This window comes from Ascaphus truei, assembly GCF_040206685.1.
Source record: "Ascaphus truei isolate aAscTru1 chromosome 20 unlocalized genomic scaffold, aAscTru1.hap1 SUPER_20_unloc_3, whole genome shotgun sequence".
Lineage (NCBI taxonomy): Eukaryota > Metazoa > Chordata > Amphibia > Anura > Ascaphidae > Ascaphus > Ascaphus truei.
Window position 1 is genome coordinate 1,057,852 of NW_027453859.1, and position 13,011 is coordinate 1,070,862.

Genomic DNA, 13,011 nt, shown 5'->3' on the forward strand with positions numbered 1-13,011 from the left:
GACTATTTTAAAGGGGTACACTCCAGCTGGAAGCCCCTCCAGAGGCTTCTGCCTACGGGCCTGCGCAGTAGTTGAGCGGTAGATTGCGGTGAAGAACCACGTTGCGGATCCACGGAGTCTCCTACTAGTTGACCTGGTCTGGACTGAGACCAGGGAGGTATTATCCACGTGCACCAACGGGCCCCAACACACAAAGGTAAGCGCGCTATCCCACACACACTCTTTGGGGGAGGGCCTGGCTTGTGGATACTACGGGGTTAAGTGCCCAGGCACTCCAGGATTTTGGGGGTACCCGGGAGGTGTTATTGGTTGGGGAAGGCCTTGCAAGGCTGTGTTAGGTTGGATGTTATAACACTGTTATAGTATACCTGTGTGTAATTATTGTGTATATTGTTCCGGTGAGGGGCTCCTCCCACTACGCTGGGATCCCTCGCCGCACAGAGACGATAAGTACAGCCCAGGCTCCCAGTGGCTGAGGCTCAGACCTCCTGGTCGCCAAACAGGTGACGGCAGCACGGATAGTCTCTTTACTCCAGGGGGGGTACGGGGGGCTACATATATGTAATATTCTGTATTACTAATCTTTTTATATCATAACGTGTGTTTATTATATACCCCCATATTACGTAAACAAGCCTTTAAAGCGGCCGGAAGCGCCGCCATCTTGCGACACCCAGTGTACACTCCGTGCACAGGGTCAACAGCTGTCTATTAGACCGCCATCTTGCAACGCCCTGTCTAGCAGGGTCAAGTCCGGTCACCGGAAGCCCTGCCGTCGCCATGTTGCTACACCTATGACATTTGGTGACGCTCCCCCCCGCCTGGTGGTGTAGCATGACCGTCCCTTCCCCCCGCCCCCCCTGGATGATGCAGCTCTTCCTCTAGCGGATACCCCACCGTTTCATTTGGCCCTGACCCCGAAATTCCGCACCTTCCCGGACCCCGAGCCCAGCTTCCGGGTGCAGCAAGATGGCGGCGTTTCCACTTCCGGCGGCGGAGGACGGGCCAGACAGAGGCTGGGGCCGCGGGGGCCGCTGGGAGAGCTGGTGGCTGCGGGTCCGGTGCGGGGTGACCGCGGGAGACCCCGGAAACAGCGTCACTTAGTGCGGGGGCGGGTTCATATGCGGCCTGGGGTGTAGTGTCACCATGTGAGGCCCCGAGCCGTGCTGTGTGTACATACTGTGTACACTGTGTGTGTGTATACATACTGTGTACACTGTGTGTGTACATACTGTGTGACCTGTCACACACACACATACAGCTCTCACTGTGTTATATATATACAGGAGGAGGCCTGGCCGGGATGGGAGACAGCCGGGGTGAGTATGTGTGTATTCTGTGTGTCTATATATGTGTACAGTACGTGTATACTGTGTGTCTATATATGTGTACAGTATGTGTATACTGTGTGTCTATATATGTGTATAGTACGTGTATACTGTGTCTATATATGTGTACAGTACGTGTATACTGTGTGTCTATATATGTGTACAGTATGGGTATACTGTGTGTGTGTGTGTGTGTGTGTGTGTGTACAGTATGGGTATACTGTGTGTGTGTGTGTGTACAGTATGGGTATACTGTGTGTTTGTGTACAGTATGGGTATACTGTGTGTGTGTGTGTGTGTGTACAGTATGGGTATACTGTGTGTTTGTGTACAGTATGGGTATACTGTGTGTTTGTGTACAGTATGGGTATACTGTGTGTGTGTACAGTATGGGTATACTGTATGGGTATACTGTGTGTGTGTGTGTGTGTGTGTACAATATGGGTATACTGTGTGTGTGTGTGTACAGTATGGGTATATTGTGTGTGTGTGTGTGTGTATAGTATGGGTATACTGTGTGTGTGTGTACAGTATGGGTATACTGTGTGTGTGTACAGTATGGGTATACTGTGTGTGTACAGTATGGGTATCCTGTGTGTGTGTGTACAGTATGGGTATAGTGTGTGTGTGTGTGTGTGTGTGTGTGTGTGTGTGTGTGTGTGTGTAAAGTATTGGTATTCTGTGTGTACAGTATGGACATTCTGTGTGTGTGTGTGTGTGTGTGTGTGTGTGTGTAAAGTATGGGTATTCTGTGTGTGTACAGTATGGGTATTCTGTGTGTGTGTGTACAGTATGGGTATACTGTGTGTGTGTGTGTGTGTGTGTGTGTGTGTGTGTGTGTGTACAGTATGGGTATGCTGTGTGTGTGTGTGTGTGTGTGTGTGTGTGTGTACAATATGGGTATACTGTGTGTGTACAGTATGGGTATACTGTGTGTGTACAGTATGGGTATACTGTGTGTGTGTGTGTACAGTATGGGTATACTGTGTGTGTGTGTGTGTGTGTGTACAGTATGGGTATACTGTGTGTGTGTACAGTATGGGTATACTGTGTGTGTACAGTATGGGTATACTGTGTGTGTGTACAGTATGGGTATAGCGCGTGTGTGTGTGTGTGTGTGTGTGTAAAGTATGGGTATTCTGTGTGTACAGTATGGACATTCTGTGTGTGTGTGTGTGTGTGTAAAGTATGGGTATTCTGTGTGTGTACAGTATGGGTATTCTGTGTATGGGTATACTGTGTGTGTGTGTGTGTGTGTGTGTGTGTGTGTGTACAGTATGGGTATACTGTGTGTGTGTGTGTGTACAGTATGGGTATACTGTGTGTGTACAGTATGGGTATACTGTGTGTGTGTGTGTGTACAGTATGGGTATACTGTGTGTGTGTGTGTGTGTACAGTATGGGTATACTGTGTGTGTGTGTGTGTGTGTGTGTGTGCACAGTATGGGTATACTGTGTTTGTGTGTGTACAGTATGGGTATACTGTGTTTGTGTGTGTACAGTATGGGTATACTGTGTTTGTGTGTGTACAGTATGGGTATACTGTGTTTGTGTGTGTACAGTATGGGTATACTGTGTTTGTGTGTGTACAGTATGGGTATACTGTGTTTGTGTGTGTACAGTATGGGTATACTGTGTGTGTGTACAGTATGGGTATACTGTGTGTGTGTGTGTGTGTGTGTGTGTGTGTGTACAGTATGGGTATACTGTGTGTGTGTGTACAGTATGGGTATACTGTGTGTGTGTGTGTACAGTATGGGTATACTGTGTGTGTACAGTATGGGTATACTGTGTGTGTGTGTGTACAGTATGGGTATACTGTGTGTGTGTGTACAGTATGCGTATACTGTGTGTGTACAGTATGGGTATACTGTGTGTGTGTACAGTATGGGTATACTGTGTGTGTGTTTACAGTATGGGTATACTGTGTGTGTGTGTGTACAGTATGGGTATACTGTGTGTGTGTGTGTACAGTATGGGTATGCTGTGTGTGTGTGTGTGTGTACAGTATGGGTATACTGTGTGTGTACAGTATGGGTATACTGTGTGTGTGTGTGTACAGTATGGGTATAGCGTGTGTGTGTGTGTGTGTGTGTAAAGTATGGGTATTCTGTGTGTACAGTATGGACATTCTGTGTGTGTGTGTGTGTGTGTGTGTGTGTGTGTGTAAAGTATGGGTATTCTGTGTGTGTACAGTATGGGTATTCTGTGTGTGTGTGTACAGTATGGGTATACTGTGTGTGTGTGTGTGTGTGTGTGTGTGTGTGTGTGTGTGTGTACAGTATGGGTATACTGTGTGTGTGTGTGTGTACAGTATGGGTATACTGTGTGTGTACAGTATGGGTATACTGTGTGTGTGTGTGTGTGTGTGTACAGTATGGGTATACTGTGTGTGTGTGTGTGTGTGTGTACAGTATGGGTATACTGTGTGTGTGTGTGTGTACAGTGTGTGCACAGTATGGGTATACTGTGTTTGTGTGTGTACAGTATGGGTATACTGTGTTTGTGTGTGTACAGTATGGGTATACTGTGTTTGTGTGTGTACAGTATGGGTATACTGTGTTTGTGTGTGTACAGTATGGGTATACTGTGTTTGTGTGTGTACAGTATGGGTATACTGTGTGTGTGTACAGTATGGGTATACTGTGTGTGTGTACAGTATGGGTATACTGTGTGTGTGTGTGTGTGTGTGTACAGTATGGGTATACTGTGTGTGTGTGTGTGTGTGTGTGTGTGTACAGTATGGGTATACTGTGTGTGTGTGTACAGTATGGGTATACTGTGTGTGTGTGTGTGTACAGTATGGGTATACTGTGTGTGTGTGTACAGTATGCGTATACTGTGTGTGTACAGTATGGGTATACTGTGTGTGTGTACAGTATGGGTATACTGTGTGTGTGTGTACAGTATGGGTATACTGTGTGTGTGTGTGTACAGTATGGGTATACTGTGTGTGTGTGTGTACAGTATGGGTATACTGTGTGTGTGTGTGTACAGTATGGGTATACTGTGTGTGTGTGTGTACAGTATGCGTATACTGTGTGTGTACAGTATGGGTATACTCTGTGTGTGTGTGTGTGTGTGTGTGTAAAGTATGGGTATTCTGTGTGTACAGTATGGATATTCTGTGTGTGTAAAGTATGGTTATTCTGTGTGTATACAGTATGGGTATTCTGTGTGTGTGTGTACAGTATGGGTATACTGTGTGTGTGTGTGTACAGTATGGGTATACTGTGTGTGTGTGTGTACAGTATGGGTATACTGTGTGTGTGTGTGTGTGTGTACAGTATGGGTATACTGTGTGTGTGTGTACAGTATGGGTATACTGTGTGTGTGTGTACAGTATGGGTATACTGTGTGTGTGTGTACAGTATGGGTATACTGTGTGTGTGTGTACAGTATGGGTATACTGTGTGTGTGTGTACAGTATGGGTATACTGTGTGTGTGTGTACAGTATGGGTATACTGTGTGTGTGTACAGTATGGGTATACTGTGTGTGTGTACAGTATGGGTATACTGTGTGTGTACAGTATGGGTATACTGTGTGTGTACAGTATGGGTATACTGTGTGTGTACAGTATGGGTATACTGTGTGTGTACAGTATGGGTATACTGTGTGTGTGTACAGTATGGGTATACTGTGTGTGTGTGTACAGTATGGGTATATTGTGTGTGTACAGTATGGGTATACTGTGTGTGTACAGTATGGGTATACTGTGTGTGTACAGTATGGGTATGCTGTGTGTGTGTCTGTGTGTACAGTATGGGTATACTGTGTGTGTGTGTACAGTATGGGTATACTGTGTGTGTGTGTGTGTGTGTGTACAGTATGGGTATACTGTGTGTGTACAGTATGGGTATACTGTGTGTGTACAGTATGGGTATTCTGTGTGTACAGTATGGGTATACTGTGTGTGTGTACAGTATGGGTATACTGTGTGTGTGTACAGTATGGGTATACTGTGTGTGTGTGTGTGTACAGTATGGGTATACTGTGTGTGTGTGTACAGTATGGGTATACTGTGTGTGTGTGTGTGTACAGTATGGGTATACTGTGTGTGTACAGTATGGGTATACTGTGTGTGTGTGTGTGTACAGTATGGGTATACTGTGTGTGTGTGTGTGTGTACAGTATGGGTATACTGTGTGTGTGTGTGTGTGTGTGTGTGTGTGTGTGTGTGTGTGTGTGTGTGTGTACAGTGTGTGTACAGTATGGGTATACTGTGTTTGTGTGTGTACAGTATGGGTATACTGTGTTTGTGTGTGTACAGTATGGGTATACTGTGTTTGTGTGTGTACAGTATGGGTATACTGTGTTTGTGTGTGTACAGTATGGGTATACTGTGTGTGTGTACAGTATGGGTATACTGTGTGTGTGTGTGTGTGTGTGTGTACAGTATGGGTATACTGTGTGTGTGTGTGTGTGTGTACAGTATGGGTATACTGTGTGTGTGTGTACAGTATGGGTATACTGTGTGTGTACAGTATGGGTATACTGTGTGTGTGTGTGTGTGTGTACAGTATGGGTATACTGTGTGTGTGTGTACAGTATGCGTATACTGTGTGTGTACAGTATGGGTATACTGTGTGTGTGTGTGTACAGTATGGGTATACTGTGTGTGTGTGTGTGTACAGTATGGGTATACTGTGTGTGTGTGTGTGTACAGTATGGGTATACTGTGTGTGTGTGTGTACAGTATGGGTATGCTGTGTGTGTACAGTATGGGTATACTGTGTGTGTACAGTATGGGTATACTGTGTGTGTACAGTATGGGTATACTGTGTGTGTGTGTACAGTATGGGTATACTGTGTGTGTGTGTGTACAGTATGGGTATACTGTGTGTGTGTGTGTACAGTATGGGTATGCTGTGTGTGTGTGTGTGTGTGTGTGTACAATATGGGTATACTGTGTGTGTACAATATGGGTATACTGTGTGTGTACAGTATGGGTATACTGTGTGTGTACAGTATGGGTATACTGTGTGTGTGTGTGTGTACAGTATGGGTATAGCGTGTGTGTGTGTGTGTAAAGTATGGGTATTCTGTGTGTACAGTATGGACATTCTGTGTGTGTGTGTGTGTGTGTGTGTGTGTAAAGTATGGGTATTCTGTGTGTGTACAGTATGGGTATTCTGTGTGTGTGTGTACAGTATGGGTATACTGTGTGTGTGTGTGTGTGTGTGTGTGTGTACAGTATGGGTATACTGTGTGTGTGTGTGTGTACAGTATGGGTATACTGTGTGTGTGTGTGTGTGTGTGTGTGTGTGTGTGTGTGTGTGTGTGTACAGTGTGTGCACAGTATGGGTATACTGTGTTTGTGTGTGTACAGTATGGGTATACTGTGTTTGTGTGTGTACAGTATGGGTATACTGTGTTTGTGTGTGTACAGTATGGGTATACTGTGTTTGTGTGTGTACAGTATGGGTATACTGTGTTTGTGTGTGTACAGTATGGGTATACTGTGTGTGTGTACAGTATGGGTATACTGTGTGTGTGTACAGTATGGGTATACTGTGTTTGTGTGTGTACAGTATGGGTATACTGTGTGTGTGTGTGTGTGTGTGTGTGTGTGTGTGTGTACAGTATGGGTATACTGTGTGTGTGTGTACAGTATGGGTATACTGTGTGTGTACAGTATGGGTATACTGTGTGTGTGTGTGTGTACAGTATGGGTATACTGTGTGTGTGTGTACAGTATGCGTATACTGTGTGTGTACAGTATGGGTATACTGTGTGTGTGTACAGTATGGGTATACTGTGTGTGTGTGTACAGTATGGGTATACTGTGTGTGTGTGTGTACAGTATGGGTATACTGTGTGTGTGTGTGTACAGTATGGGTATACTGTGTGTGTGTGTGTACAGTATGGGTATACTGTGTGTGTGTGTACAGTATGCGTATACTGTGTGTGTACAGTATGGGTATACTGTGTGTGTGTGTGTGTGTGTGTGTGTAAAGTATGGGTATTCTGTGTGTACAGTATGGATATTCTGTGTGTGTAAAGTATGGTTATTCTGTGTGTATACAGTATGGGTATTCTGTGTGTGTGTGTACAGTATGGGTATACTGTGTGTGTGTGTACAGTATGGGTATACTGTGTGTGTGTGTGTACAGTATGGGTATACTGTGTGTGTGTGTGTACAGTATGGGTATACTGTGTGTGTGTGTGTGTGTGTGTACAGTATGGGTATACTGTGTGTGTGTGTGTACAGTATGGGTATACTGTGTGTGTGTGTACAGTATGGGTATACTGTGTGTGTGTGTACAGTATGGGTATACTGTGTGTGTACAGTATGGGTATACTGTGTGTGTGTGTACAGTATGGGTATACTGTGTGTGTACAGTATGGGTATACTGTGTGTGTACAGTATGGGTATACTGTGTGTGTACAGTATGGGTATACTGTGTGTGTGTACAGTATGGGTATACTGTGTGTGTGTACAGTATGGGTATACTGTGTGTGTACAGTATGGGTATATTGTGTGTGTACAGTATGGGTATACTGTGTGTGTACAGTATGGGTATACTGTGTGTGTGTGTGTGTGTGTACAGTATGGGTATACTGTGTGTGTACAGTATGGGTATACTGTGTGTGTACAGTATGGGTATTCTGTGTGTACAGTATGGGTATACTGTGTGTGTGTACAGTATGGGTATACTGTGTGTGTGTACAGTATGGGTATACTGTGTGTGTGTGTGTGTACAGTATGGGTATACTGTGTGTGTGTGTACAGTATGGGTATACTGTGTGTGTGTGTGTGTACAGTATGGGTATACTGTGTGTGTACAGTATGGGTATACTGTGTGTGTACAGTATGGGTATAGTGTGTGTGTGTGTGTGTGTGTGTGTAAAGTATGGGTATTCTGTGTGTGTGTGTGTGTGTGTGTGTGTGTGTACAGTATGGGTATACTGTGTGTGTGTGTGTGTGTGTACAAAACTGCAAAACAAGCCCAAATCATCACCCATCCACCACCGTGCTTGACAGTTGGTATGAGGTGTTTGTGTAGATATGCTGTGTTTGGTTTTCGCCAAACATGGCACTGTTCATTTTGGCCAAACATCTCCACTTTGGTCTCGTCTGTCCAAAGGACATTGTTCCAGAAGTCTTGTGGTTTGTTCAGATGCAACTTTGCAAACCTAAGCCGTGCTGCCATGTTCTTTTTAGAGAGAAGAGGCTTTCTCCTGGCAACCCTTCCAAACAAACCCTACTTGTTAAGTCTTTTTCTAATTGTACTGTCATGAACTTTAACACTTAACATGCTAACTGAGGCCTGGAGAGTCTGAGATGTAACTCTTGGGTTTTTTACAATTTCTCTGAGCATTGCACGGTCTGACCTTGGGGTGAATTTGCTGGGACGTCCACTTCTGGGAAGATTGGCAACTGTCTTGAATGTTTTCCACTTTTGAATAATCTTTCTCACTGTAGAATGATGGACTTTAAATTGTTTGGAAATGGCATTATAACCAGCAACAATTGCATCTCTAAGATCATTGCTGATGTCTTTCCTCCTTGGCATTGTGTTAACACCTGAATGCTCCAGAGCAGCAAACTGCTAAAACTTCGGCTTTTATAGAGGTCGTCACACTTGCTGATGATCAATTAATCAAGGGCATTTGATTAGAAGCACCCGTCTGCTACTTAGCATCTTAATTCCTATGGAAGGTTGTACTTTGTTTTTCACGCATAGCTTCTCCATTTTGGCTTTATGTTTGTTAAATAAATCATGACACAGTGTAATATGTATACACAAATACTGTATTCACGCACACAGTGTACATACATCTGTACAAAAACATTACATACATATTGTACACATGCAGTATATACAAACACACAATATACACAGTGTACACACACATTATACACATACTGTACACACAGTATATACAAACACAATATACACATTGTACACAAACACTCTGGACACATACTGTACACACACAAGGTATACACATACACAAAGTGAACACAATTCACACTGTACAGACACATAGTATACACAAGCACAGTATACACATAATGTACACACACTATACACAATGCACACACAGTATACACACACATACAGTACGCATACTGTACATACACACTATACACACACAGGATACACATACTGTACATACAAGCTCATGTAAACAGCCGTGCGCATCTCCTATGTCAGTGCGCATGAGTACCCGAAGGCTTCCCCGTTTTCCATAACAAATTAGGAAGAAGAGATCAGTGTGACACCGTGGGAAGAAGAGATCAGCGTAACACCGCGGGAAGAAGAGATCAGCGTAACACCGCGGGAAGAAGAGACCAGTGTAACACCGCGGGAAGAAGAGATCAGCGTAACACCGCGGGAAGAAGAGATCAGCGTAACACCGCGGGAAGAAGAGATCAGCGTAACACCGCGGGAAGAAGAGACCAGTGTAACACCGCGGGAAGAAGAGATCAGTGTAACACCGCGGGAAGAAGAGATCAGCGTAACACCGCGGGAAGAAGAGATCAGTGTAACACCGCGGGAAGAAGAGATCAGCGTAACACCGCGGGAAGAAGAGATCAGTGTAACACCGCCGGAAGAAGAGATCAGTGTAACACCGCCGGAAGAAGAGATCAGCGTAACACCGCGGGAAGAAGAGATCAGCGTAACACGGCCGGAAGAAGAGATCAGCGTAACACCGCGGGAAGAAGAGATCAGCGTAACACCGCGGGAAGAAGAGATCAGTGTAACACCGCGGGAAGAAGAGATCAGCGTAACACCGCTGGAAGAAGAGATCAGTGTAACACGGCAGGAAGAAGAGATCAGTGTAACACCGCGGGAAGAAGAGATCAGTGTAACACCGCCGGAAGAAGAGATCAGTGTAACACCGCCGGAAGAAGAGATCAGTGTAACACCGCGGGAAGAAGAGATCAGTGTAACACCGCGGGAAGAAGAGATCAGTGTAACACGGCAGGAAGAAGAGATCAGTGTAACACCGCGGGAAGAAGAGATCAGTGTAACACCGCCGGAAGAAGAGATCAGTGTAACACCGCTGGAAGAAGAGATCAGTGTAACACGGCAGGAAGAAGAGATCAGTGTAACACCGCGGGAAGAAGAGATCAGCGTAACACCGCGGGAAGAAGAGATCAGCGTAACACCGCCGGAAGAAGAGATCAGCGTAACACCGCGGGAAGAAGAGATCAGCGTAACACCGCGGGAAGAAGAGATCAGCGTAACACGGCAGGAAGAAGAGATCAGTGTAACACCGCGGGAAGAAGAGATCAGTGTAACACCGCGGGAAGAAGAGATCAGGGTAACACCGCGGGAAGAAGAGATCAGCGTAACACCGCGGGAAGAAGAGATCAGCGTAACACCGCCGGAAGAAGAGATCAGTGTAACACCGCGGGAAGAAGAGATCAGCGTAACACCGCGGGAAGAAGAGATCAGCGTAACACCGCCGGAAGAAGAGATCAGTGTAACACCGCGGGAAGAAGAGATCAGCGTAACACCGCTGGAAGAAGAGATCAGTGTAACACCGCTGGAAGAAGAGATCAGTGTAACACCGCGGGAAGAAGAGATCAGTGTAACACCGCGGGAAGAAGAGATCAGCGTAACACCGCGGGAAGAAGAGATCAGCGTAACACCGCGGGAAGAAGAGATCAGCGTAACACAGCGGGAAGAAGAGATCAGCGTAACACCGCTGGAAGAAGAGATCAGGGTAACACCGCCGGAAGAAGAGATCAGCGTAACACCGCGGGAAGAAGAGATCAGCGTAACACCGTGGGAAGAAGAGATCAGCGTAACACCGCGGGAAGAAGAGATCAGCGTAACACCGCCGGAAGAAGAGATCAGCGTAACACCGCCGGAAGAAGAGATCAGCGTAACACCGCGGGAAGAAGAGATCAGCGTAACACCGTGGGAAGAAGAGATCTGCGTAACACCGTGGGAAGAAGAGATCAGCGTAACACCGTGGGAAGAAGAGATCAGTGTAACACCGCCGGAAGAAGAGATCAGCGTAACACCGCGGGAAGAAGAGATCAGCGTAACACCGCGGGAAGAAGAGATCAGCGTAACGCCGCCGGAGAAGAGATCAGCGTAACACAGCGGGAAGAAGGGATCAGCGTAACACCGCGGGAAGAAGAGATCAGCGTAACACCGCGGGAAGAAGAGATCAGCGTAACACCGCCGGAAGAAGAGATCAGCGTAACACCGCCGGAAGAAGAGATCAGCGTAACACCGCCGGAAGAAGAGATCAGCGTAACACCGCCGGAAGAAGAGATCAGTGTAACACCGCGGGAAGAAGAGATCAGTGTAACGCCGCGGGAAGAAGAGATCAGCGTAACGCCGCTGGAAGAAGAGATCAGTGTAACACAGCGGGAAGAAGAGATCAGCGTAACACCGCGGGAAGAAGAGATCAGTGTAACACCGCGGGAAGAAAAGATCAGCGAAACACCGCGGGAAGAAGAGATCAGTGTGTCTCGAAAGCTCGCACAAAAAAAAGCATTTAGTTAGCCACAGAACGGTATCGTCTATTCGTTTTTGATTATTTAGCTCAGCTAACACGGTACTGATACCTCTACAATATACAGTTAGGTCCGGAAATAATTGGACACTGACACAAGGTTTGTTATTTCGTCTATGTACAAAAATAAATTCAAGTTACAGTTAAATAATGAATATGGGCTTAAAGTGCAGTCTATCAGCTTTAATTTGAGGGTATTCACATCCAAATTGGAGGAAGGGCTTAGGAATTACATATTTTTAATATGTTGCCCCCTGTCTTTCAAGGGACCAAAAGTAATTGGACAACTGACTCAAAAGCTGTTTCATGGACAGGTGTTGGCTATTCCTTCGTTAGTTCATCATCAATTAAGCAGGTAAATGGTCTGGAGTTGATTCCAGGTGTGGCATTCGCATTTGGAAGCTGTTGCTGTGAACCCACAACATGCGGTCAAAGGAGCTCTCAATGCAAGTGAAACAGGGCATCCTTAGGCTGCAAAAAAAAGCAAATCCATCAGAGAGATAGCAGGAACATTAGGAGTGTCCAAATCAACAGTTTGGTACATTCTGAGAAAACAAGAACGCACTGGTGAGCTCTGCAACACAAAAAGGCCTGGACGTCCACGGAAGACAACAGTGGTGGATGATTGTAGGATCCTTTCAATGGTAAAGAAAAACCCCTTCACAACATCCAGCCAAGTGAAGAACACTCCAGGAGGTAGGCATATCATTATCCAAGTCTACCATAAAGAGAAGACTTCACATTCATACGCCTCAAGAATAGAAAGGCCAGATTAGACTTTACCAAGCAATATCTAAAAAAGCCAACCCAGTTCTGGAACAGCATTCTTTGGACAGATGAAACTAAGATCAACCTTTACCAGAATGATGGGAAGAAAAAAGTATGGAGAAGTTGCTTCGGATCATGAGCCGTTCCAAGCCATCTGTAAATCACAGTGGAGGCAGTGTGATGGTATGGGCATGCATGGCTTACAATGGCACTGGGTCACTAGTGTTTATTGATGATGTGACAGAAGACTAAAGCAGCCGGATGAATTCTGAAGTGTATAGGGATATATTGTCTGCTCAGATTCAGCCAAATTCAGCGAAGTTGATTGAGCGGCGCTTCACTTTACAGATGGACAATGACCCAAAACATATTGCGAAAGCAACCCAGGAATTTTTTAAGGCAAAGAAGTGGAATATTCTGCAATGGCC

General features: G+C 45.5%; 1 protein-coding gene across 1 annotated transcript in view; it reads left to right on the forward strand.

Moving 5' to 3' along the window:
• Nucleotides 1-990: 990 nt before the first annotated feature.
• The window catches only part of RXRB (retinoid X receptor beta), a 21,856-nt gene continuing 9,835 nt past the window's right edge, over nucleotides 991-13,011 (forward strand). The window contains exon 1 of the mRNA XM_075580960.1: nucleotides 991-1,319. Within this exon, the coding sequence (XP_075437075.1) occupies nucleotides 1,304-1,319 (16 nt within the window). The 5' untranslated portion in view covers nucleotides 991-1,303. The remainder of the gene's footprint in view (nucleotides 1,320-13,011) is intronic.